The 27,449-nt window shown below is 42.7% G+C and overlaps 1 protein-coding gene across 1 annotated transcript; it reads right to left on the reverse strand.

Moving 5' to 3' along the window:
• Positions 1 to 6,354: 6,354 nt before the first annotated feature.
• On the reverse strand, positions 6,355 to 18,571 carry zgpat (zinc finger, CCCH-type with G patch domain). Its single transcript, XM_046366301.1, has 7 exons — positions 18,428 to 18,571; positions 17,272 to 17,921; positions 15,832 to 15,965; positions 11,560 to 11,724; positions 8,677 to 8,799; positions 7,660 to 8,101; positions 6,355 to 7,276 (listed from the first exon to the last, which is right to left on the reverse strand). The coding sequence occupies exons 2-7, from the start codon at positions 17,868 to 17,870 to the stop codon at positions 7,138 to 7,140; spliced, it is 1,602 nt and encodes a 533-aa protein (XP_046222257.1). The 5' UTR covers positions 17,871 to 17,921; positions 18,428 to 18,571; the 3' UTR covers positions 6,355 to 7,137.
• Positions 18,572 to 27,449: the final 8,878 nt, after the last annotated feature.

The raw sequence follows: 27,449 nt of genomic DNA on the forward strand, positions 1-27,449 counted from the left end.
ACAGATCATCGACCATTTCGAATCCCACCGTACCTACTCCGCTATGCAATCTGGTCTCCAAGCTGGTCATGGGTGCACCTCAGCCACGCTAAACGATATCATAACCACCTTCGACAAGCGACAACAGTGTGCAGCTGTATTCATCAACCTGGCCAAGGATTTTGACTTTGTCAATCACCACATTCTTATCGGCAGACTCAACAGCCTTGGTTTCTCAAATGGCTGCCTCGCCTGGTTCACCAACTACCAAATACTTATATACCACCATAATTTGCAAATAAATTCATAAAAAATCCTACAATATGATTTTCTGGATTTTGTCCCCTCATTTTGTCTGTCATAGTTGAAGTGTACCTATGATGAAAATTACAGGCCTCTCTCATCTTTTTAAGTGGGAGAACTTGCACAATTGGTGGCTGACTAAATACTTGTTTGCCCCACTGTATGAGATGAGTAATGTAGGGTATGTAAACATTATATGAAGTGGCATTGTTTAAAGTGGCTAGTGATACATTTATTACATACATTTTCCATTATTAAAGTGGCTAGAGTTGAGTCAGTATGTTGGCAGCACCCACACAATGTTAGTGGTGGCTGTTTAACAGTCTGATGGCCTTGAGGTAGAAGCTGTTTTTCAGTCTTAAACTTAAACAACTTAAAACTTTCCACCTTCTCCACTACTGTCCCTTCGATGTGGATAGGGTGCTCCCTCTGCTATTTCCTGAAGTCCACAATCATCTCCTTTGTTTTGTTGACATTGAGTGTGAGGTTATTTTCCTGACACCACACTCCGAGGGCCCTCACCTCCTCCCTATAGGCCGTCTCATCATTGTTGGTAATCAAGCCTACCACTGTACTGTTGTCTGCAAACTTGATGATTGAGTTGGAGGCGTGCATGGCCACGCAGTCATGGGTAAACAGGGAGTACAGGAGGGGGCTGAGAACACATCCTTGTGGGGCCCCAGTGTTGAGGATAAGCGGGGTGGAGATGTTGTTTCCTACTCTCACCACCTGGGGGCGGCCCTTCAGAAAGTCCAGTGTCTCGAGCTTAATGACCAGTTTGGAGGGTACTATGGTGTTAAATGCTGAGCTGTAATCGATGAACAGCATCCTTACATAGGTTTTCCTCTTGTCCGGATGGGTTAGAGTAGTATGCAGTGTGATTGCGTCGTCTGTGGACCTATTGGGGCGGTAAGCAAATTTGAGTGGGTCTAGGGTGTCAGGTAGGGTGGAGGTGATATTATCCTTGACTAGTCTCTCAAAGCACTTCATGATGTTGGAAGTGAGTGCTATGGGGCGATAGTCATTTAGCTCAGTTACCTTAGCTTTCTTGGAAACAGGAACAATGGTGGCCTTCTTGAAGCATGTTGGAACAGCAGTTTGGGATAGGGATTGATTGTATATGTCCGTAAACACACCAGCCAGCTGGTCTGCACATACTCTGAGGGCGTGGCTAGGGGAGCAGTCTGGGCCGGCAGCCTTGCGAGGGTTAGCACGTTTAAATGTTTTACTCACGTTGGCTGCGGTGAAGGAGAGCCCACAGGTTTTGGTAGCAGGCCGTGTCAGTGGCACTGTATCGTCCTCAAAGTGAGCGAAGAAGTTGTTTAGCTTGTCTGGGAGCAAGACGTTGGTGTCCGCGACTGGGCTGGTTTTCTTTTTGTAATCTGTGATTGACTGTAGACCCTGCCACATACGTCTCGTGTCTGAGCCGTTGAAATGCGACTCTACTTTGTCTCTATTCTGACGCTTCGCTCATTTAATTGCCTTGCGGAGGGAATAGCTACACTGTTTGTATTCGGTCATGTTTCCAGTCGCCTTGCCATGATTAAAAGCAGTGGTTCGCGCTTTCAGTTTTGCGCGAATGCTGCCATCAATCCACGCTTTCTGGTTGGGGAAGGTTTTAATAGTCACCGTGGGTACAACATCACCGATGCACTTGCTAATAAACTCACTCACCGAATCAGCATATTCATCAATATTGTTGTTCGACGCTATGCGGAACATGTCCCAGTCCACGTGATCGAAGCAATCTTTGGGAAACCTGCATATAATGAATGGATGGGCTTGACATGCACATATGCACACACACTCAGAGGGAACATTGAATGAGTTATTAGCTTGAAATGTTGAATATAGGTTCCGGAATTGGGCAGGTTAATAATAATAGAACAATGGAACCGTATGCAGCTCTGTCACCTACTACCCTAACAAAACATGTCTAAACCCATGTACCAAAAATTACTTTTGGTCATCTTAGTACAGCGAATCTTCATATCCAAAGAAAATCCTCTTATAAGAACAGAAAGGGATGTGGTCAGGATAATGTAGAAAACCTGGATCTTTGCTAGGGGAGTGTTCAGTTTCAATATCAATGTAAGGAATTGTCAGAAAACAGCCATTTGTGGTTCATCATGAAAAATCACATCCTTAAGACCTGATCATTATATTGATGTTTGTCCATCTGAAATTTTATTTGGCCTGATGACATACGCTCACAATCCTGAACAATTATCATGATCAGCAATAGGCATTCAAAGATAATTATGAAGTTCACAAATATATTTTACAACCTGATGAATCACCACGAAATCTTGATTTCTGGTTACCAGTGTTTGGGTGATGAGTGAAATTGATTCTCAATTACATTTCAGGGGCAGGATTTTAATGACCTCAGCTGTTAGATATTGATTTTGATGATGGAACAAAAGTCATTTATTAATGAAAAGAGAACTTTGTTATGTCAAAGTCTCTTTTTTATTAACAGAAAATAAAACATGGACAAGAGTTTTACAATTAAACTCTTGGACGGGCCTCCCGAGTGGCGCAGCGGTCTAAGGCACTGCATTGCAGTACTTGAGGCATCACTACAGACCTGGGGTCGATCCCAGGCTGTGTCGCAGCCGGCCGTGACCGGAAGACCATTGAGGCATCGCACAATTGGCCCAGCATTGTCAAGGTTAGGAGAGTTTGGCCGGCTGGGATATCCTTGTCCCATCGCGCTCTAGCGACTCCTTGTGGTGGGCCGGGCGCATATATTGCTGACTTCGGTCGCCTGTTGTACGGTGTTTCCTCCGACACATTAGTGCGGCTGGCTTACAGGATAAGCGAGCAGTGAGTCAAGAAGCAGTGTGGCTTGGCAGGATCATGTTTCGGAGGACGTATGGTTCTTGACCTCTCCCAAGGCCGTAGGTGAGTTGCAGGGATGTGACAAAACTGTAACTACCAATTGAATATCACATAAAAGGGGTACAAAAGAAATAAACAGTTCAGAAGATCTGTAATTGTAACACTGCTATTCAAATGGGAATCTATTTAATAAATTCTGCAAACTTTATAGTTGTTAAAATTATATATATTTATATTAAAATTGGATTTGAAACCACTGTGAATTTGATGAACACATTACGGGTTACCAGTAGCCTTATCAAAGCCTGTATGTCCATAGTACTCTGTCATACAAAAAACAACAGTGATAGAAGTACCACTGGTGTTGAAACGCACAAGCCATCTGTTCATGTAATACTGTACTGTGAACTGTATGGAGTTCATCGTGCTGCTCAAATGTTCATCCACAAAACAACAAAATGCAAAACTCTGGAGTGGATTTAGATTTTTATTCAACTATATGCTTGTGTGATGTTTTCATTAATAGCTGATATGTCACATTACTTTGAGACTTGTGTTATCATTACAGAAATGAGTTATATTCAAATTCTAACATTGGATTTATTAGACTTCTATTTAAAGAAAATAAATCGTTTTAAAGTTGCCAATTTGTTTATTTCAGTCTAAACAGTCCATGTACATCAATTAAACACATTTGATACCTTTAGATTCGTGACTTTTGAATAAACAACTCTTCCATACCAAACTGCAGACAGAATGAATAAGTTAGATTTATTTTTTCAAAGCCCCCTGCTGTTGGACATCAATGATAGTATCTAATGTTACACCTGGACAGATGACCTCAAACCTGACCAAAGTACAATGACTGCATTTCCACTGCCTCAGCACAGGAACTAGCATTGATCTTTGTATAGAAAAACACAGACAGAAAAAATAGCCATTAAGCAAGATATGGAAACACACATGGTCTTTCAGGGTACTTCTGCTGACTGAAATAATAAAATCATTATTTTTTGCTGTTGATAAACAATATAGGGTAGAATGTGATTTCTTGATGGAATAATGATGGTCTCGATGAAAGCAAAATCCATACCTCCATGGGTTGATAAATTTGATTTCCATTGATAATTTTTGTGTAATTCTGTTGTCAGCACATTCAACTATGTAAAGAAAAAAGTATTTAATAAGAATATTTCATTCATTCAGATCTAGGATGTGTTATTTTAGTGTTCCCTTTATTTTTTTGAGTAGTGTAGTAAATGCTCATGTTATCTTAAATTATCAATGTCTTTTTAAAAGTTTGCTATTATCAATCTTCTCTTTGTTGGTTTGCACTATTTGTGATTTTTTTATTTAACTAGGCAAGTCAGTTAAGAACAACTTCTTATTTTCAATGACGGCCTAGCGGGTTAACTGCCTGCTCAGGGGCAGAACGACAGATTTGTACCTTGTCAGCTCTGGGGTTTGAACTTGCAACCTTCCGGTTGCTAGTCCAATGCTCTAACCACTAGGCTACCCTGCCGCCCAGATATTTAAATTGGTGGAAACTCAAAAAGCAATAAGACTAAATAACTTAATTACCACTAAATGTCAGGTTATTTAATTAATCTTTGAGGAAAGAACAGACCTTTACTGTTAATAAATGTTGCGATTTTCCTTCCATCTTGATTTTCAAACGCTTTGATAAGTGATTAAGAATATCAGTTAAATGTGTCTGATGTTATTGAGTTGAATCTGATTAGGCTAATAGATACTGGGTACAAGAGTATAAGAGTATATCTGTGAAACCAGCGCAATGTTCAAACTCAAAACACCTGAACAAATGTAGTGAGTTTCGTTGCAGTCAATTATCTGCTGGGCTACTTACAGCCCCGTTCCCATTCATCACCTTCAAGAAATTAAATCCAGTCAAATCAGTTGTCACCAGAGCGACGGTGCTTTCAGAAAGAATTCAGACCCCTGGACTTTTCCACAATTTGGTAGGTTACAGCATTATTCTAAAATGGATTCAATCGTTTCTTTTCACCATCAATCTACACACAATACTCCACAATGACAAAGCAAAAATAATAATTTTGATATTTTTGCTCATATATATATATATATATATATATATATATATATATATAAACAGAAATATCACATTCACATTTACATAAGTATACAAGCTTGGCACACCTGTATTCGGGGAGTTTCTCCCATTCTTCTCTGCAAATCCTCTCAATCTCTGTCAGGTTGGATGGGGAGCGTTGCTGCACAGCTATTTTCAGGTCTCTCCAGAGATGTTCGATTGGGTTCAAGTCTGGGCTCTGGCTTGGCCACTCAAGGACATTCAGAGACTTATCTCGAAGCCACTCCTGCGTTGTCCTGTTGGAAGGTGGACCGTCGCCCCAGTCTGAGGTCCTGAGAGCTCTGGAGCAGCTTTTCAACAAGGATCTCTGTACTGTGCTCTGTTAATCTTTCCCTCGACCCTGACTAGTCTCCCAGTCCCTGCCCACTGGAAAACACCCCCACAGCATGATGCCACCACCATGATTCATCATGGGGATGGTGCCAGGTTTCCTACAGAAGTGACACATGGCATTCAGGACAAAGTGTTCAATCTTGATTTCAGACCTGAGAATCATGTTTCTCATGGTCTGAGAGTCTTTAGGTGCCTTTTGGCAACTCCAAGCGGGCTGTCATGTGCCTTTTACTGAGGATTGGCATCCGTCTGGCCACTTTACCGTAAAGGCCTGATTGGTGAAGTGTTGCAGAGATGGTTGTCCTTCTGGAAGGTTCTCCCATCTCCACAGAAGAACTCTAAAGCTCTGTCAGAGTGACCATCGAGTTCCTGGTCACCTCCCTGACCAAGGCCCTTCTCGATTGCTCAGTTTGGCCAGGCGGCCAACTCTAGGAAGAGCTCTTCCATTTAAGAATGATGGAGGCTACTGTGTTCTTGGGGACCTTCAATGCGTCAGAAATGTTCTGGTACCCTTCCCCAGATTTGAGCCTCGACACAATCCTGTCTCATTAGAGCTGTCATTATGGGGTATGGTATGTAGATTGCTGAGGATTTTAACACTTCAAAAGGTCTCTGAACTCAAGGTTTCAATCCCCAAGTCAGTCAAAAATCTGAGGTGGGCGAGAGATCAATGCTGGCACCGGCATCTGTTCAAAATCATTCAAATTTCTTCTGACAAAACCTGTCAAAGGTGCCATAAGAATAACAATATGAACACACAAGCATTTCTTGGGATACATTTTTTTTTTATATCACGCTTAGGTTATGCATGAGGTTTATATTTACAAAGAATGGAAAATGTACAGTGAGTTCTGAAAACATTGGCAAAATAATAAAAACATTTATTTAAAGAAAGCTGTCCACTCCAAACTATATAACATAAGAAAATGGTTAGTTACATTGGTGTGACTTTTTATTTTATTTAACCTTAATTTAACTCGTCAAGTCAGTTAAGAACAAATTCTTATTTACAATGACGGCCTAGGAACAGTGGGTTAACTGTTTTGTTCAGAGGCAGAACGACAGATGTTTACCTTGTCAGCTCGGGGATTCAACCTAGCAACCTTTCGGTTACTGGCCCAACACTCTAACCACTAGGCTACCAGCCGCCCCAACTTGAAAAACAACATAAGAGAATTATGGACCTGAAACCAAAATCTGTCATATCCACTTATATGTAGCCGTCTCATCCATGATAAACAGTTTATCCAAGTGTGTCATGGCTCATCCTTTAACAACAAGAGGGTCATCAGCAACTGACCGACACTTAAAATCTCCACCACTGCAACCCATGTCGACATTTCATAAACAGAAAAGGACCAATATTAACAGAAATAACTCATGCATGGAGCCAGTTGATGACTCCAAAAAAAGGCAAAAGTCCAACAACCAGAGGCCTTAAGACAATCCAAAGTCTTGAGTCAAATGGATGAAATAAGCTTAAGGAGGCACCTCTCTCAGTTGAAAAAAATTGTTTGTGGGTTCTAAATCACTGGAGGACCGTGTGGTCAAAACTCTGTCATTTTCTTGTGAGTGTCAGCCTTCCTGTTCTCCCTCTGGGCTGAGAGCTCCTGGGCCTTCTGCTGGACCAGCAGGCTGCGGGCTGCAGACAGCTTCTCTTCCAGGTGAGTCACCATGGAAAAATCCCTGTGGGGACACAGAGGGAACAGTGGTTTAATAAGATCTACATAGACATGGGGGGGTTGCTTTACAGACTTACACTGTAGAAGTTCATCTACAGAAGCAAAGTTGCTACAGAGGAAGAAAACTAAAGAGATCTAAGAGAGGGAGAGGCTGATTTGGGAGAATAGGGACCTACTATATTTGTGTTTTGCGGCAAATCCTAAACCCATCTCTAGTCAGCAAAGATCAAACTATCATTGACATGAGTTTAGACAACATTGTTTTAACAACTAGGGTACATTGCCATTCACATCTGATGGCCGGTGAAGTGCTCCTGTATGGCTGTTGGGCATCCATCTTATGACATGAGAGGCGAGGTGAGTTCCCAGGGTCCCTCCTTTCCTTACCTCCCAGTCCGTCGGCTCAGGGACTCTGTGAGTCTCTGGATCTCCCTCTCCGTCTGGGTCACCCTCTCTGCCGCCTGGAACAGCTTCACGTTCAGGTTTCTCTTGGTGCTCTTCCCCCCCTTGTAAGCTTCCACTCCGGCCCCTTGAGACGATGGAGTATGTGAGGGAGGGGGGCCACAAGTGCCTCCTGCCTCAGGGTTGGCGTCCCCGTTGCCCAGCTTGCGGTTCAGGAAGTCAAAGACGTTGTGGCACCCACCAGTGTTATGTGCACGAGCCTTTCTCGTTCTCTTATTGCGGCTCACCTTCTGCCCATCTTTGCCTTTGGCCACTTTGCTCTGAGTCTTCCTCGCAGTGAGCTCAGCACACTGGTCCAGAGATTTACCTTTGGGCAGGACCACCGCCAGCACTGGCTCCACCCGACCCTCTGACGTTTTACCCAGACCTGTTGGGCACAGACGCATCTACTATGGGCTTGCTGGGAGTTGCAAATTGTGGCTTGTATCTCGAAAACCAATTCAACTGAAAGCCTAAAACAATGGCCATTTGTGTGATGCTTTAAAGTGGATTTTAGGGTGTCAACTTGAAATGACCACAGTAAAATTGCTTTAAACTTAGAGTAGGAGTAGTATGGGACATTGCTTTTACTAATCCACACATTTCACAAATCTAGGGGGAGACGTAAGAGGGAGAGGCCCAAAAAACATTGCAGAGAACAATCAAGACTGAGCTTCATCAACACCAGCAGAGCTGGCGCATGGTGAAGAAGATGACCCGAGACTGACTGACAGAAGTGGAGACTGTTGCTGCACCTAACAGAGTGTTACACTTATCCTTGATTGTGAACTAACCTTTTAAATGGACAATTTCATTCACCAGAAAATATGTGCCACAAGGCAATATGAATTTGATTTTAGAGTAGCCCAACATTTTTCATTACATTGTGTTTTACAGTATTACTGTAAAGTATTACTTATCTGCATTGTCTCCATGTTTGTTGACTGATAATCACTTGTTTACCTTTCCCATATTCGTATCCCATTTTTAGCATGAGCTTGGAGCCTATGCCTCTTGTGTGTGCCTCCCAGCCACCAAAGGCAGAAGAAGTTCCCGACAGCGCCCAATCCTCCTCTTGGGTTAAAACTGATGGGTCAATGAGAAGACAAACTCAATACTTTAGCTACATGCAGGGCATCTGTACAAAGAAACATTCAGCCAAGTTACTGTGTAAGTAGGTGTCATGTATTCCACTAATGTTTGTGGGTAGAGCGAAAGGAAAAACAGATTCAAATGGGAAGCAAATTACAAATCAATAACATCCTCTATTTCTACATTAGGGTCGATTCCATGCCAGCATGCCCCAAAATATTTTTGTCACCTCAGATTGTTTATCGAAACGTCATTGGGGTGAAGGATATTTAACATGCTTTTGACATTTGTATCAAACCATTTTTTTGGAAAATCATGATGAAAGTGGCTATTTTAGGCCATTTCTTTGATCCGTGAACCATACATGATACAAACACCACTTTGGAGTACAATGAGGGGAGCATGTATAGCTCTCAAAAGGGCCTAAAATTTACACTTTCTTCATGCCTGCCCCCCCCCCAAAAAAAATGTTTGACACAAATGTAAAAAATAATTTTAAACCTCCAGCATAGTTCTTTGTCAAAACAATCCGTTATAACCAAAATAATTTCTGGCCATGCTGGGGTAGAGTCATCCATAACAATGTCTTTAAGGTAGCTGCATACCATTACATGGAACACCATAGAAACAGAATCCGGAGTCTATTGATACTGAACATACAGATGAAGTCAGAAGTTTACATACACCTTTGCCAAATACATTTAAACTCAGTTTTTCACAATTCCTGACTTTTAATCCTTGTAAAAATTCTTATGTTTGCGAGCAAGGAGGCCTACAAACCTGACTCCGTTACACCAGCTCTGGCAGGAGAAAATGGGCCAAAATTCACCCAACTTATTGTGGGAAGCTTGTAGAAGGCTACCTGGAACGTTTGACCCAAGTTAAACAATTTAAAGGCAATGCTACCAAATACTAATTGAGTGTATGTAAACTTCTGACCCACTGGGAATGTGATGAAAGAAATAAAAATAATCTACTATTCTGACATTTCACATTCTTAAAATAAAGTAGTGATCCTAACTGACATAAGACAGGGAATTTTCATTAGGATTAAATGTCAGGAATTGTGAAATTTGTTTAAATGTATTTGGCTTAGGTGTATGTAAACTTCCGACTTCAACTGTACGTAGGGTCACCGCACGTATTGATGAAACAGGTGACTGATGTGGTATACTCCTCAATGCAATTGCATGAATCCTGGAACATATTCCAGTCTGTGCTAGCAAACCAGTACTGTAACTGAGCATCAGACCACTCGCATTGAGCGAGTCACTGGTACTTCCTGCTGTAGTTTTTGCTTTTAAGCAGGAGGATAGAGTTTGCCAAATGGGGTAGGGGGGGGCTTTGTACGCGTTTCTGTGAGTGGAGTAAAGGGGGTATAGTTTTTTTCCTTTTTTATAACCCCTGTGTTTGCATGTGACATGCTGGAAGAAATTAGGTAAAACGGATGAAGTTTCCAGGCATTAAAGTCCCCGGCCACTAGGAGCGCCGCTTCTGGGTGAGCATTCTCGTTTGCTTATGGCCTTATAGGGCTCATTGAGTGAGGTCTTAGTGCCTGCATGAGTTTGTGGTGGCAAATAGACATACAAAACCCAGCCAACTGTATATTATCCATTTCCTCGTTAAGCCACGAGTAGTTGAAACATAAGAGATTTGTTTCTAATGTTCCGTCAGTAGGACAGTTTCAAACGGAGCTCATCCAGTTTACGGCAGCCACACCCTCCGGCTCCATTTGTAACGACAGCAGACCTCCACATCCGGCTTCTTCACCCGAGGGATCATCTGAAACCATTCACCCGGACAGCTGATGAAACTGTGGGCACAGACAGCCAGAAACCTTCTTAGGGAAGCTCAACTGAGTGCTCGTCGTCCTCACCAGGGTCTTGACTTGACTGCAGTTCACCGTTGTAACCGACTTCAGTGGACAAATGCTCACCTTTGATGGCCATTGGTACGCTGGAGAAGTGTGTTCTTCACGGATGAATCCCATTTTCAACTGTACCGGCAAGATGGCAGACTGCATGTATGGCGCCGTGTGGGGGAGCGGTTTGCTGATGTCAATGTTGTGAACAGAGTGCCCCATGGTGGCGGTTGGGTTATGGTATGGGCAGACATAAGCTATGGACAATGAACGCAATTGCATTTTATCGATAGCAATTTGAATGCTCAAAGATACCTTGACGAGATCCTGAGGCCCATTGTCTTGCCATTCATCCGCCACCATCACCTCATGTTTCAGAATAATGCATGACCCGAGGTCGCAAATCTGTACACAATTCCTGGAGGCTGAAAATGTCCCAGTTCATTCATGGCCTGCATAATCACCAGACAGATCACCCATTGAGCATGTTTGGGATGCTCTGGATTGACGTGTATGACAGTGCGTTCCAGTTCCATATCCAGCAACTTCACAAAGACATTGAAGAGAAGTGGGACAACATTCCACAATCAACAGCCTGATCAACTCTATGTGAAGGAGATGTGTCACGCTGCATGAGGCAAATGGTGGTAACACCAGATACTGACTGGTTTGCTGATCCACTCCCCTACATTTTTTAAAAGGCATCTGTGACCAACAAATGCATATCTGTATTCCCAGTCATGTGAAATCCATAGATTAGGGCCTAATTAATGTATTTAAACTGACTGATTTCCTTGTATGAACTTTTACTCAGTAAAAACTGACATTTTTGAAAGTTGCGTTTATATTTGTTCAGTGAATATGGTCTACAAATGGTTGAAAAAGGTACCTACCTATGGGGAACGCTGCTTCGCCCTCTACGTTGTCATCATCCTCCGAGTCAGAGCAGGAGGGCAGGTCATCTTCTCTCAACGGTGGGATGACCCCGTCAGCCTCCACCATGACGTCCTTCAGCAAGGCCGAGTCGAACTTCACCGTGTAGAAATCATTGTCGATGTCTACTCAGACAGACAAGAGCATTTCAATCACCTTGGTTAGTGGAACACAGTAATCTGAGCTGATCAGATGTTAATCTTGTCTACTACAAAACATTGACATGACACCCAACATGATGTAACTCATTTGGGACTCAATAGGCTACATCTCTAGTAGTGGGTAAATTGGGTGAAATTGAATGGGTTTGAGAAAGGCAATGCTTGTTATGCTGTATGTCAGCCATACTCAACAGGCGGGCCCCAGTCCGGATCTGGACCCAGAACAGGGTCAATATAGATCGCTGGGCATGACCTACAAAATAAGAAACAGTGCCTTCAGAAAGTACTCATACTCCTTGACTTATTCCAAGTTGTTGTATTACAACCTGAATTCAAAAAGGATCACCTATCTACACACACACACAAAATGACAGTGTTTTCTTTGTGTGAAATGTTAGCAAATTCATTCAAAATGAAATAAAGAAATAATTTACACAAGTATTCAAACCAGAGTCAAGACTTTTTAGAAGCACCTTTGTCTGCCATTACAGCTTTTGGCTTGTCAGTATCAGCTTTGCACAACTGGATTTGGGGATTTCCAATTCTTCTTTGCATATTTTCTTAAGCTCTTAAATTGGATGGGGAGCGGAGGTGAACAGCATTCAAGTCTTTCCACACATTTTCAATGGGATTCAAGTCTGGGCTTTGGCTGGGCCACTCAAGAACTTCTGGTTCTGAAGCCATTCCAGCGTTGCTTTAGCTGTATGCTTGGGGTCATTGTCCTGTTGGAATGTACATTTTCATCCCAGTCTAAGGTCGTTTGCACTCTGGATTAGGTTCTCGTCAAGGATTTGCTTGTACTTGGCTCCATTCATTGTTCCCTATCCTCACCAGTCTCACAGTCCCTGCCACTGAAAAGCATCCTTATAGCATGATGCTACTGCACCCATGCTTCACGGTAGGGATGGTGTTAGATGGGTGATGAGCTGTGCTTGGTTTTCTCCAGACATATTGCTTTGCATTCAGGCCAAAGAATTACATGTTTGTTTAATCTATCCACAGAAACTTTTACCTTGTGCTCTATCTTTCACGTGCCTTTTGGAAAACTCCAGTTATGCATATTTTTCTCAGGACTTGCTTCCGTATGGAACCCAGCCTAAAACCCAAGAGAGCAAGCAACACAGCTGTAGAAGCACAGTGGCTAGGAAAAACTTCCCAGAAAAGGCCGGAACCTAGGAATAAACCAGGCTCCGAGGGGTGGCCAGTCCTCTTTTGGCTGTGCAGGGGGAAGATAAGAGTACAGGACATTAAGGCCAGATTGTTCTTCAAGATGTTCAAACGTTTATTATTTTGACCCTGCTTGTCATTTATAATCACAGAGGTTGCAACAGAGGTCAGCACCTCAGGAGTAAATGTCAGTTAGCTTTTCATAGCCGAGCATTCAGAGGTCGAGACAGCAGGTGAGAGCGTGAGCGAGTGAGATGAAAACAGCACTCTTCCATAGAGCCCAGATTGGTGAAATGCTGTAGAGACCATTGTCCTTTAGGCAGGTTCTCTCATCTCAGCCAAGGAACTCCGTAGTTCTGTCAGAGTGGTCATTGGGTTCATGGTCACCTCCATGACCAAGGTCCTTCTTGCCCGGTTGTTCAGTTTGGCCATTTGTTCCATATTCTTTTTTCACATTTCCGAATGACGGAGACAAGTGTGCTCTTGGACATTTTCATTACTCTAGAAATTGTTTTATACCCTCCCCAGATATGTCTCAACACAATTTTATCTCAGAGATCTACAAACAGTTCCTTGTAGTTTCTGCTCTGACATGCACTGTCAGCTGTGGGACCTTATACAGAAAAGGTATGTTTCTTTCAAAATCATGTCCAAACAATTTAATTGGCCACAGGTGGTCTCCAATCAAGTTGCAGCAACACATCAAGGATGATCAAAGGAAATTGTATGCACCTGAGCTCAATTTGGAGAGCTGTGAGTAATTGTAAATTACATCTGCATTTTATTTTCAATACATTTGGAGAGAAAAAAATACAAAAACATGTTCACTTTGTCATTATGTGGTATTGTGTGAGGTAAAAATATATATTTAATCCATATTGAATTCAGGCTGTAACAACAAAATGTGGAACAAGTCAAGGGATATGAATACTTTCTGAAGGCACTGAACAAAAACAATAAACTCAACCTGTTAGAGCTGAAATAAAAGACACCAGAAATGTACCATACACTTTTTTTTATTCCTCTCAAATTGTGCCGAAATTTGTTTACGTCCCTGTTAGTGAGCATTTCTCCTTTGCTAAGATAATCCATTTACCTGACAAGTGTGGCATATCAATACGCTAATTAAACGGCATGATCATTACACAGATGCATCTTGTGCTGGGGACAATAAAAAGGTCACAAAAATGTGCAGTTGTGTCACACAACACAATGCCACAGATGTATCAAGTTGAGGGAGCGTGCAATTGGCATGCTGACTGCATGAATGTCCACCAGAGCCGTTGCCTGAGAATTTCTCTACCAACATAATTATAGAGAACTTCGCAGTATGTCCAACTGGCCTCACAAGCGCAGACCACGTGTAACCCTGCCAGCCCAGGACCTCAACACCAGACGTCTTCACATGCAGGATCGTCGGAGACCAGCCACCCGGACAGCTGATGAAACTGGGTTTGCACAACCAAAGAATTTCTATACAATCTCAGAGAAGCTTGTCGTATTCACCAGGGTCTTGACCTGACTGCAGTTCAACGTCGTAACCAACTTCAGTGGACAAATGCTCACCTTCGATGGCCACTGGCACATTGGAAAAGTGTGCTCTTCATGGATGAATCCCAGTTTCAACTGTACCGGGCAGATGACAGACAGCGTGTATGGCTTCGTGTGGGCGAGTGGTTTGCTGATGTCAACGTTGGGAACAGAGTACCCCATGGTGTCGGTGGGGTTATGATATGGGCAGGCATAAGATACGGACAATGAACCTAATTGCATTTTATCGATAGCAATTTCAATGCACAGAGATATAGTGATGAGATCCTGAGACCTGCCCATTGTTGTGCCATTCATCCACCACCATCACATGACAATGCATGGCCCCAGGTCGTAAGGATCTGTACACAATTCCTGAAAGATGAAAATGTCCCAGTTCTTCCATGGTCACCTATTGAGCATGTTTGGGACGCTCTAGATCGCCGTGTCTGTCAGTGAGTTCCAGTTCCCGCAACTTCGTACAGCCATGGAAGAGTGGGACAACATTCCAGAAGCCACAATCAACAGCCTGATCAACTCTATGACAAGGAGATGTGTCACACTGCACGAGGCAAATGGTGGTCACACTGTTTTCTGATCCCCGACCCTACTTTTTTTTAAGGTATCTTTGACCAACAGATGCATATCTGTATTCCCAGTCATGTGAAATCCATAGATTAGGGCCTAATTAATTAATTTAAATTGACTGATTTCCTTGTATGAACTAACGCAGTAAAATCGCTGAAATTGTTGCATATTGCGGTTAATTTTTTTTGTTCAGTGTAAATGTTGCAGTTATCATGGCCAGGAGCCCTGACCCACATTGATTTGGTTTAGTCACTCAGGTATCATACCTTGTCGTGCTGCTGCTCCAGTTTCTGCTGTTCTGCCTGCGGCTATGGAACCCTGACCTGTTCATCAAATGCTACCTTGCCCCAGACCTGTGGTTGTCCACTCCCCCTCTCTCTCTCTGCTATAAGAAGTTTTTCCTAGCTATCGTGTGACTACGTCTGCATTGCTTGCTCTTTGGGGTTTTAGGCTGGATTCTGTATAAGGTACTTTGTGACATCTGTGGATGTAAAAAGGGCTTTATAATACATTTGATTGATTGATTGATATGAACACACATAAGACATGGCAAAATGTGTAGAATTGCGGGAAATTATCTTTAAAAAATTGCAACACTCTCTCTCGGCCCTTCAAGAGGGGTGCAAACAGTTTGGGGTTGCATAGGTTGCAAGGTGAGTGTTTGTTCCTACGCCGATAAATGACAATATCCATCCAGACATTTGTCACATAGAAAGCGTGTGACCGGACCTCCTCAAATAGTAGTTGAGTACCCCTGCTGTAGGTGATGGACAGTCAGTGACACACCTGTTATTTTGCCCGGGTACCAGATGCCGTCGTCTTGCCTGGCCAAGCAGGAGGAGCCCTCTTGAAGGTTAGTGAGGTTCGACTCCAGGAACTCTCTGAGCTCGGACACATACACCACCTCGCCATGGGAGAACCTACAGCACCAGAACAGGGGTCAGACGAGGGTCCTTACTGAGACGGCGTATCATAGCCAGGCAAAATAACATTGGGGAGAGTAGTCGAAAAGGGTTTCAATTGAACCTAAAAAATTTACAGAACTGCATGAAAGCTCAACACTTCAAACATTTTATGGCAATTAAAATTAAGTGTAAAACCACGTGGGGGTTGAGGAAAAATAAGGGTGTAACGTTATAATTTGAATGACAAAACAATAATGTTATTACTTCATCAGTTAGAAAGGAAATGTGTGTTCTGCTTTCCTTCCAACCCTGTAAAAAGACATCCGTGTGAGATCATAGATAGGTTTTCCGTTAAAACGATAAGAAAAATGTATACAATTTGATGTGAATTAACAATGCAGCTGCGCTGAGCTAGCAACAGTTTAGGTCTCATGGTGCATCCCTTTCAGATGGTTAAGCATTGCACCTGTATTGCCGTACCTCAATTCTACCTCTCAAAGTTTCCTTCTCATTTAACTTCTTAAAGTATTGCCATTCAGGATTTCGCTGCTGTCGCTTGCCTTTCTGCCATTTTTCCAATTGTTAATGATGACGACATAGTGGTGGAGAGTGGACTCCAAAATCATTTCTGAGTGTCAAGATTCCTTAGATTGAGTGTTTTTGGAAGGGAGGAAACTGATTAGTTGCTGTACTTCCGAGAACATTCATATCTTTCATAGCGAGGGACAGTAAGGGGGGGGGGGGGGCACAGTGTAGGCAGATCTACCAGAACAGTGCACTACGCCCATCCATCTCAATTTCTGGGCTTGCAATCTCTTGCAACATCAGTAAAACAGGGACTACCATCAGTGAATAGGGTGGGATATTCTACACGCAATAGAGCAAAAACTGAACACTCTCACGTCATCAGTGAAGAGAAAGAGCAGGGGTGTAATCATTAGTCCAAACAGTTGCAAAACATAACGTTCCGGTTTGCAACTAAAACTAGAGTTTTAAGAAACATTTTGATAAAGAATTGGCGTAACGAACAAGGCCCAGGCAAGCCAGCGCAAAGGAAAGAGAGGGGCAGGCTGAAAAAAATGTGATGCACATGTCTTGCACATCTCGCAAATTCACCGAAGTAGCCTAAAGTTTGCCTGTCCCCTCCGGTTTTATTTCAATTACATAACATTTCCCAGGCCTATCATCCAGTTCGGCTATCACATGGAAAATAACATGTTTTGTGATAACTGCAATGCGATTTGAATTTGGTTCCTGATTTTTCTTAACGTTAAGGATCACAATTTAATTTAAATGTTCACCCCTTCATAAAACCCTATACCTGCAGTTGTCTGCGAAGCGACACTTGTCCTCCAGGAAGAATGGGCAGGGCTTCATGGACTTCTGTGTGGGATGGACATACAGCACCCTCACCTGGGCCTCATTCCCGTCACAACTCTCTGTCCCCACGATCATTGCATTGTGGTACTCCAAAGTCCCCCAAGAGGTGCGGTAGGGTGCTCGCACTTTGGTGCCACTTAGCGCATCTACATCTCCCTCCACCTCGCCATCATCCTCCACCTCGCCATCATCCTCCTCCTCTCTCTCATCTTCCCTCTCTCTCATGTCTGAGCTACTTCCGGAAACCTCCCCCACTTCCGAGTAGAAGGCAGCAAACTCATTGTCCAAGCCACCGTTAGTTGGTGTGCCTGTGGCTAGCGACTGGAGCCCGTCGTCCTCTTCGAGAGTGGCGAGGAGCCGACTCTTCTTGACCGACACTAGGCTAGCTTCTGTGAGTTCTATCAGTTGAGAGAGGTCTTCTTTCAGTTTTAGCAGGTCAGCCTGCTGCGATGGGTCCAGGCCGGCCAACAGGGCACTTTCCACCTGCTGCAGCTGGGCGCTGTAGGCCGTGATGGCTGTCTCCAGGGTTCCTTCGTCCATACTGGCCTGGGTGGGCAGCAACCACTGGTCAACATCTAGTTATTAAGGAGACTGTGGCACAAGAAAAGCTCATGAATAGATGTGTGTTTGTGTCATGTGTCCATCATTAACATGTTGCATAACTAGGTCTGGATGTGCATCCATCAGCTAACTTACTTGCTAGGCTATGGCTAGAATAGTTAGCTATCATGCTTCGCTATAAAAACACCATGACATGAGCTCATCGGTGATACTGACAACAACGATTAGCTGAAGAACACTGAACTCCGCTCTCTTATATCGAAAGCAGATATAGCTAGAAGAGTTGAGCGTTCCTCAGTTAGCGAATATGTCTACCTAGCTAACTAAATTAGCTAGTTAGCTAGCTAAGGTTACCTAGCCATATAACATTCAAAGTAAATGGCAAATCGTAAATTAGGAAGCTATCACAAATAATGCTGCTAGTTAGCAACACAATTAGCTAATGCAATGATAATCTAGCTAACAATGTATGCTATCTAGATGTTAAGTACCAGTAGCCAGCAGGCTAGCACTTCAATTAGAAACGTTACACTTACTTCGTGACATTCAATCCCTTTTCTACAAAAATGCCTATTGGGGGGAGAACTTTAAAGTCATGTTGCAAGGGAACACATAACAACAATAGGGGAAATTGCAAGCAGGCCGCCGAAGATGTCCGTGCGAATGAAACGTAACCCGGAAGTAATTCATTTCCCACTGCGTCTTCACGAAATACAAGTATTTTGAAAGTATTATTATTGAATCATTAAACAGTGAAGAATTGGCAGAAAATATCAATTTATATATGTTGACAATACGTTTTCTTCCATTTAGTAGATTTTATTTCAAGATACATATATTAAACAATCTTGACCGTTTCAAAAAGTGCTTCAACATAATGGATAAGTGTAACTAATGTGTGTGTGATCAATCTTGAGGACCCTATTTCCTGTAGCGCAATAAATCAATAAATGGACAAAAGAAAGTAGTGTATCTCAGACTGTGTGATACTTTGGGTGCATTAGTAAATTCACTACTTTCCCCAATGCTACACATTCCTTTGTCTCATGCCTTTCTGCACACTTCTCACACCTAGGAACCTCCTTCCTACACACTGCTGCTACATGCCCATAAGCTTGACACCTGTAACAACGTAATGTATTCGGCACAAAAGCTCGTCAAGGATAACTTCAAAATCCTAACATCACTTTATTGGTCAAAGACTCAACATCAAAAGTCAAAAGAACAGATAATAACTCTTCTATTTCACCACTCATGCCACCCTGTCTGCGTCGCATCAAACGACGAGAATCACAAACACCGTGAATCTTTTTCTTCTGTTGGAGCACCTTCTCCCTCTGACCAGCAGAAACATAAACAATTATCACAAGACCACTTCTGGTTACCCTCACTGATTCCACCGCACCCAACTCTGTTTTCACCCACCCTGAAAACCCAAATAGATCAGCCAAAAGGCAAGGGTCCACTTTTTCCAAAAACTTCACTCATACTGTCACAGACTCATCTTTATCCTGACCATCGATGCAGGCCTCGGGCTCCGAGAACTTCACCACACCTACCACCTCCAATACTTCACCCTCATTCACTACCATTTCTCCTCGTCTTCAGCTCACTCTGCTTACACTTTCTAACATTCTTCTTTAACAAAATCTCCCTTTTTTCTGCCATTTTTAACCGACTCAAGCTCACCCTCTACCTCCCTCTCTCTCTTAAGACCTCCTCTGTCTCTTTTTTTCACTCCATTCCTCCTCCTTATTCCAATTATGTATCTCCTTATGCTAATACTGCACTTCTCCTGACATATTCCCTTCTCAAGGGATGCCATTTAACCGGCTGTCACAATCTCAGTAGAATCAAATCAAATCCAATTGTATTTGTCACATGCGCCGAATACAAAATACCTTAGAGTGAAATGCTTACTTATAAGCCCTTAACCAACAATGCAGTTTTAAGAAAGTGTTAAGTAAAAAATAGATAAGTACAAAATAAAACATTTAAAATGAAAGTAACAAATACTTAAAGAGCAGCAATAAAATATCAATAGCGAGGATGTATACAGAGGATGTATACAGGGGTACAGGTACAGAGTCAATGTGCGGGGGCACCGGACAGTTGAGGTAATTGAGGTAATGTGTACATGTAGAGTTTTTTTCCCCACTTTTATTTAACCAGGTAAGCTAGTTGAGAACAAGTTCTTATTTGCAACTGCGACCTGGCCAAGATAAAGCATATCAGTTCGACACATACAACAACACAGAGTTACACATGGAATGAACAAAACATACAGTCAATAATACAGTAGAAAAAAGAAAACAAAGTCTATATACAGTGAGTGCAAATTAGGTCAAATAAGGGAGTTAAGGCAATAAATAGGCTATGGTGGCGAAGTAATTACAATATGGCAAATAAACACTGGAATGGTAAATGTGCAAAAGATGGATGTGCAAGTAGAGATACTGTGGTGCAAAAGGAGCAAAATAAATAAATACAGTATGGGGATATGGTAGATAGATGGGCTGTATACAGATGGGCTATGAACAGGTGCCGTGATCTGTGAGCTGCTCTGACAGATGGTTCATAAAGCTAGTGTGGGAGATGGGAATCTCCAGCTTCAGTGATTTTTGCAGTTCGTTCCAGGCAGTGGCTGCAGAGAACTGGAAGGAAAGGAGACCAGGAAGGAATTGGCTTTGGGGGTGACCAGTGAGATATACCTGCTGGAGCGCGTGCTACATTTACATTTACATTTAAGTCATTTAGCAGACGCTCTTATCCAGAGTGACTTACAAATTGGGTACGAGTGGGTGCTGCTATGGTGACCAGCGAGCTGAGATAGGGCAGGGCTTTACCTAGCAGAGACTTGCAGATAACCTGTAGCCAGTGGGTTTGGCGACGAGTATGAAGCGAGGGCCAGCCAACGAGAGCGTATAGGTCGCAGTGGTGAGTAGTGTATGGGGCTTTGGTGGCAAAACAGATGGCACTGTGATAGACTACATCCAGTTTGCTGAGTAGAGTGTTGGAGGCTATTTTATAGATGACATCGCCGAAGTCAAGAAGCTGTAAGATGGTCAGTTTTACAAGGGTTTGTTTGGCAGCATGAGTGAAGGAAGCGTTGTTGCGAAATAGGAAGCCGATTCTAGATTTAATTTTTGATTGGAGATGCTTAATGTGACTCTGGAAGGAGAGTTTACAGTCTAGCCAGACACCTAGGTATTTGTAGTTATCCACGTATTCTAAGTCAGAGCTGTCCAGAGTAGTGATGCTGGATGGGCGGGCAGGTGCGGGCAATGATCGGTTGAATAACATGCATTTAGTTTTATTTGCGTTTAAGAGCAGTTGGAGGCTACGGAAGGAGAGTTGTATGGCATTGAAGCTCGTCTGGAGGTTAGTTAACACAGTGTCCAAAGAAAGGCCAGAAGTATACAGAATCGTGTCGTCTGCGTAGAGGTGGATCAGAGAATCACCAGCAGCAAGAGCAAGCAAGACATCATTGATGTATACAGAGAAGAGAGTTGGCCCGACAATTGAACCCTGTGGCACCCCCATAGAGACTGCCAGAGGTCCGGACAACAGGCCCTCCGATTTGACACACTGAGCTCTATCAGAGAAGTAGTTGGTGAACCAGACGAGGCAATCATTTGAGAAGCCAAGGCTGTTGAGTCTGCCAATAAGAATGTTGTGATTGACAGAGTCGAAAGCCTTGGCCAGTTCGATGAATACAGCTGCACAGTAATGTCTCTTATCGATGGCGGTTATGATATCGTTAAGGACCTTGAGCGTGGCTGAGGTGCACCCATGACCAGCTTGGAAACCAGATTGCATAGCGGAGAAGGTACGATGTGATTCAAAATGGTCAGTAATCTGTTTGTTAACTTGGCTTTCGAAAACCTTAGAGATGCAGGGTAGGATAGATATAGGTCTGTAGCAGTTTGGGTCTAGAGTGTCTCCCCATTTGAAGAGGGGGATGACCGCGGCAGCTTTCCAATCTTTGGGAATCTCAGACGATACGAAAGAGAGGTTGAACAGGCTAGTAATAGGGGTTGCAACTATTTTGGCAGATCATTTTAGAAAGAGAGGGTCCAGATTGTCTAGCCCGGCTGATTTGTAGGGTCCAGATTTTGCAGCTCTTTCAGAACATCAGCTATCTGGATATGGGTGAAGGAGAAATGGTGGGGGCATGGGCGAGTTGCTGTGGAGGGTGCCGGGCAGTTGACCGGGGTAGGGTTAGCCAGGTGGAAAGCATGGCCAGCCGTAGAGAAATGCTTATTGAAATTCTCAATTATAGTGGATTTGTCGGTTGTAACAGTGTTTCCTAGCCGCAGGGCAGTGGGTAGCTGGGAGGAGTTGCTCTTATTCTCCATGGACTTTACTGTGTCTCAGAACTTTTTTGAGTTTGTACTGCAGGATGCAAATTTCTGTTTACAAAAGCTAGCCTTAGCTTTCCTAACTGTCAGGACCCGGTTACAAACCCGGGTCTCCGGAGTGAGAAACAGTCACTTAACCAACTGAGCCACGAATAGTCGGCAGAACCCAGAAGACGAGGCAGACACAGCAGTACTTGAGACGGTGTATTTAATGTAGTAAATAGTGAAGTTCTTCAGGAAAACATGTAACTCCACAACCTCAAAAGGAATCCTACAAGAACAAAGGTAATCCTCCAAGACAAAAAAGGTAAATCCACAAGGTGGAAGGTAAAGCACAAAAAGCCTCAAAAGATACTCAAAAAAACAAACAAACAAACAAGAACAAAAAACAGAATTCCACAAGAGAGTCCACCGGGATCAACAAGAGTTCTCAGAGTACTAGGGCTGGGTGCTAACATACAAACACAGAGCAAAGAACAGAGGAAAACAAAGGGTTTAAATACAATCAGGGGAAACGAGGCACAGGTGCAAATAATAATGGGGATCAAGGGAAAACAAAAGGTCAAAAGGCACAATGGGGGCATCTAGTGACCAAAAACCGGAACAACCCTGGCCAAATCCCGACACTAACTGCCTGTGTATATTGGTTCCTATATTCCCTGAAAAGTTGCATATCACAGGGCTATTCGGTGCTAATGCAGAATGCCACAGGATGTTTTTGTGCTGGTCAAGGGCAGACAGGTCTGGTGTGAACCAAGGGCTATATATATTCCTGGTTCTACATTTTTTGAATGGGGCATGCCTATTTAAGATGGTGAGGAAGGCACTTTTAAAGAATAACCAGGCATTCTCTACTGTCGGGATGAGGTCAATGTCATTCCAAGATATCCCTACCAGGTCGATTAGAAAGGCCTGCTCGCAGAAGTGCTTTAGGGAGCGTTTGTCAGTGATGAGGGGTGGTCGTTTGCTCGCAGACCCATTACGGATGCAGGCAATGAGACAGTGATCGCTGAGATCTTGGTTGAAAACAGCAGAGGTGTATTTGTAGGGTGAGTTAGTTAGGATGATATCTATGAGGGTGCCCGTGTTTACAGATTTGGGGTTATATCTGGTAGGTTCATTGATAAATTGTGTGAGATTGAGGGCATCAAGCTTAGATTGTAGGATGGCCGGGGTGTTAAGCATGTCCCAGTTTAGGTCACCTAGCAGCACGAGCTCAGAAGATAGATGGGGGGCAATCAAATCACATATGGTGTGGATGGCACAGCTGGGGGCAGAGGGTGGTCTATAGCAAGCGGCAACGGCGAGATACTTTTTTCTGGAAAGGTTCATTTTTAGAAGTAGAAGCTCAAATTGTTTGGGTACAGACCTGGATAGTAAGACAGACCTCTGCAGGTTATCTTTGCAGTAAATTCCAACACCGCCCCCTTTGGCAGTTCTATCTTGTCGGAAAATGTTATAGTTAGGAATGGAAATTTCAAGGTTTTTGGTGGTCTTCCTAAGCCAGGATTCAGACACGGCTAGGAAATCCGGATTGGTGGAGTGTGCTAAAGCAGTGAATAAAACAAACTTAGGGAGGAGGCTTCAAATGTTAACATGCATGAAACGGCTTTTAAGGTTGCAGAAGTCAACAAATGAGAGAGCCTGGGGGATGGGAGTGGAGGTAGACACTGCAGGGCCTGGATTAACCTCTACATCACCAGAGGAACAGAGGAGGAGTAGGATAAGGGTATGGCTAAAGGCTAACAGAACTGAACGCCTAGTATGTTCAGAACAGAGAGTAAAAGGAGCAGATTTCTGGGCACGGTAGAATATATTCAAGGCATAATGTACAGACAAAGGTATAGTAGGATGTGAATACAGTGGGGGTAAACCTGTGCATATAGTGATAATGAAAGAGATATTGTCTCTAGAAATAGCTTTTAAACCAGGTGACGTCACTGCGTGTGTGGGAGGTGGAACTAAATTGTTAGCCGAGGCGTGTTGAGCAGTGCTAGAGGCTCTACAGTGAAATAAAACAATAGTTACAAACCAGAACAGCAATCGACACGGCATGGTGACGTTAGGGAAAGGCATGCGTAGCCGGGTGATCATACAAGTCCAGTGCTTGGCTAGCGGAATGGGGCTAGCAGGCTAACAGAAAGGCCTTAGAGGGATGACGCGACGGAGGAAAGTCTGTTGTGGCCCCCTCGTGCAGTTACATCAGCGGACGGATCAGCAGGGCTTCGTTTGGTAAACCAGGCCAATTGGCAAAATATGTATAGTGGCCGAAGAAATATGTTAGAAGGGCCTCTTAAACCAGCAGTCCAATGTGCTTTAGATAGCTAGCAGGCCGCAGGTTAGCGGCTGTGCGTTCAGGGGTCGTTAGCTACTATAATTCCAAGTGGATTTTTTTTATCATAATAAAAATGTTTTTTAAAAATAAAATAAAATTCAGAGCTTGAGGTAGGAATCCGGAGATATGGAGAAGAATAAGTCCGACTAGCTCTGGTTTGAGTCGCGCTGTACAGACTGGCGAGAGTTGTCCGGGATAAAGGTAGCGGATGACCGCTAGCAAAGGATAGCTGACTGCTAGCTAGTGGCTTCGGAATGTTTTCGATGGGCCTCGTAAGCCAACAGTCCTTTGTGCTCTAGACAGCTAGCATTCAGGGGACGTTATCTGCGAAGGTCGGAAGGTGAGAAGGTTCAGAGCTTGTGATAGGAACATGGGGATATGGAGAGAAAAATAGGTCCGGTATGCTCTGATTGAATCGCGTTGTACAAACTGGCGAGAGCTTTCTGAGCTAGAGGTTAGCTGATGACCGTTAGCTGGCTAGTTAGCTGGCTGGTTTATGTTGGAGAGATTCCAGTATTAGAGCATCAGAGTTAAAGTGACTATGCATAGATAATAAACAGAGAGAAGCAGCAGCGTAAAATAGGCAGGGGGGCAATGCAAATAGTCTGGGTAGCCATTTGATGAATGTTTCTGTTTCATTTTGTTCTCTTGTTGTTTTTGTCATTCAGTGTTCTGTTCTATTACATAATGATGAACACTTTGGTCCTCATCTTCTTCAACCCACGACAGCCGTTACAACTGGGGGATTCCAGATTCTGTCAAAAATAATGTTCTTCCTACTTAGTAAAACAAATTTATATTTTACTACTAATGAACAAGGGGCAAACAAAAGACAAGACAACAAATATTAGATTTTACAATAATTGATTGTTGGTTATTGACAAGTATGTATATTGTTATTTACATGACCATCAGTGAGTGGGTGAATCACTCTTGCATGTCTAGAAACCCTCGAGAGAAAATGTTGCATATCAAGAGATTATCCATGTCGTGAGGACGCTCAGGTTTAATTGAATAAAATCTGTGCGTCTGAAATAGTCCATTGAAAGAGGGTAGCTGTTTGTGTCACTGTGTGGGTTAAGACTTTTGTGTATTGTGAGGATAATGTGCGCTATCAAGATTACCTTGTTTAATGAAAGGCCCACCTGGTTTCAAAACCACACATGCGTGCAAAGATTAAAAGGCAGCAGTGGCTGCTGTCAGTGACGTAACAAAGTAAGTAAGTGAATAGGTTTTGTGTGGGCAGACAAAGCATGGAGCCCGGTGATGTGTATGCAATTTGCAGGGGTGACTACTAGTGATCCAAATTCCATTTTAGTCCCAACCCCGATCCTATCAATCCAACCCTGAATTAACTTTCAGTATCACTTTCAAAATAACTTTTATTACCTTCCAGTTTCTCCATAAACATTTTCTCCATTCCATTTTCATCCAAGCCCTAACCACAGTATTAAACCTATCAATCCAACCCTGAGTTAACTTTCAGTATCACTTTCAAAATAACTGTCATTACCTTCCAGTTTCTCCATAAACATAATAAACTAGAAAGTGTTAAAGAACACATAATAATATGCCAAGAAACATGCTGGATGTCTGGGAAAGTCTACACACCATTAACCAGAATAGCAAGAATCTGCAACATCCTAGAGTAACACTTTCCATAATAAACCACTTATAAGGCATTTCTAAACCATTTGTTCACCATTTATTAATCACTACTCCCACATTTGTACGCAAGTTATTCACACATGTATATTATATTTCCTTGAACATCCTGTGTTCTGTGCTTGTTCTTTTGCCAGGTACAGCAGGAATGTCTACCAATGACATGCTCATCTTTATTTTTTAGAAATTACACTGGTCACTCAAAACCTTCATCAAGTATTCATAAAGTATGAATAGCACTGACTTTAGATTAGGGACTGCAAAAAGACTGGTTTATTCATGTGCTGAACACACAATGCATAAATGGCTTAGGAATGGTTTATGACAGACGTTTAAACGTTTTACTTCCGAGATGTGAATGAATAAACACATTATTAGACAAAGATCTAGACAAAGAAAATCACAGAGTAAATACCTTATAGATGAGCATTGGCTTACAATAATACCTTATAGCCTAACTACGTATTTCAAATGAGTTCATTTCAACTGTTTCCCCCTACACACTTTAGATAAGAGTGTAAATATTAGGCTACATGTAATTCAATTGAAGAAAACAGAGAGAAAAGGAGAGAGAGAGACTGCCAGTTCATTCATATTTTGGCTGTAGCCAATGGCTACATTAAGGAATTGGTGGTCTCTCTCATCCTCTCTCTCTCTGTTTTCTTCTACTGAATTCAATATACAACATTCTGTGTTTGTCAAAGAACAATGCTGAGACTATTTTTTGTGGACATGGGTAGATTTCCAGTGCTGTGCCCGCTTGACAGTGTTGTGTATGCGTATCTTTCTGCCAATAGGTGACGCACCTTTCAGTAAATGAAAAATGCGGGAGAAGGTGGGATTTTCCACTCTTCAGTGCATTGGCTATATGTAATGTAATCTGACATTAGAAGCGAATTAACATTGATAAAACAATGAAAATGCACAGACAGTCCCTTAATTCACCTTTATTGTTATACTTAAAGACTTAATAAAATAATTGTATAAATGTCAAGTAGATAGATATTGCCTAACCTATGTAAGCCAATCTAACAACTTGATAGGCTATATTACAAGTAGCCTCGTGTCTAAATATTCCTCCAAATCCCCCTTCCTGTCACACCCTGACCATAGTTTGCTTTGTATGTTTCTATGTTTTTTTTGGTCAGGGTGTGATCTGAGTGGGAATTCTATGTTGTGTGTCTAGTTTGTCTGTTT

Source organism: Oncorhynchus gorbuscha, linkage group LG10, assembly GCF_021184085.1.
Source record: "Oncorhynchus gorbuscha isolate QuinsamMale2020 ecotype Even-year linkage group LG10, OgorEven_v1.0, whole genome shotgun sequence".
Lineage (NCBI taxonomy): Eukaryota > Metazoa > Chordata > Actinopteri > Salmoniformes > Salmonidae > Oncorhynchus > Oncorhynchus gorbuscha.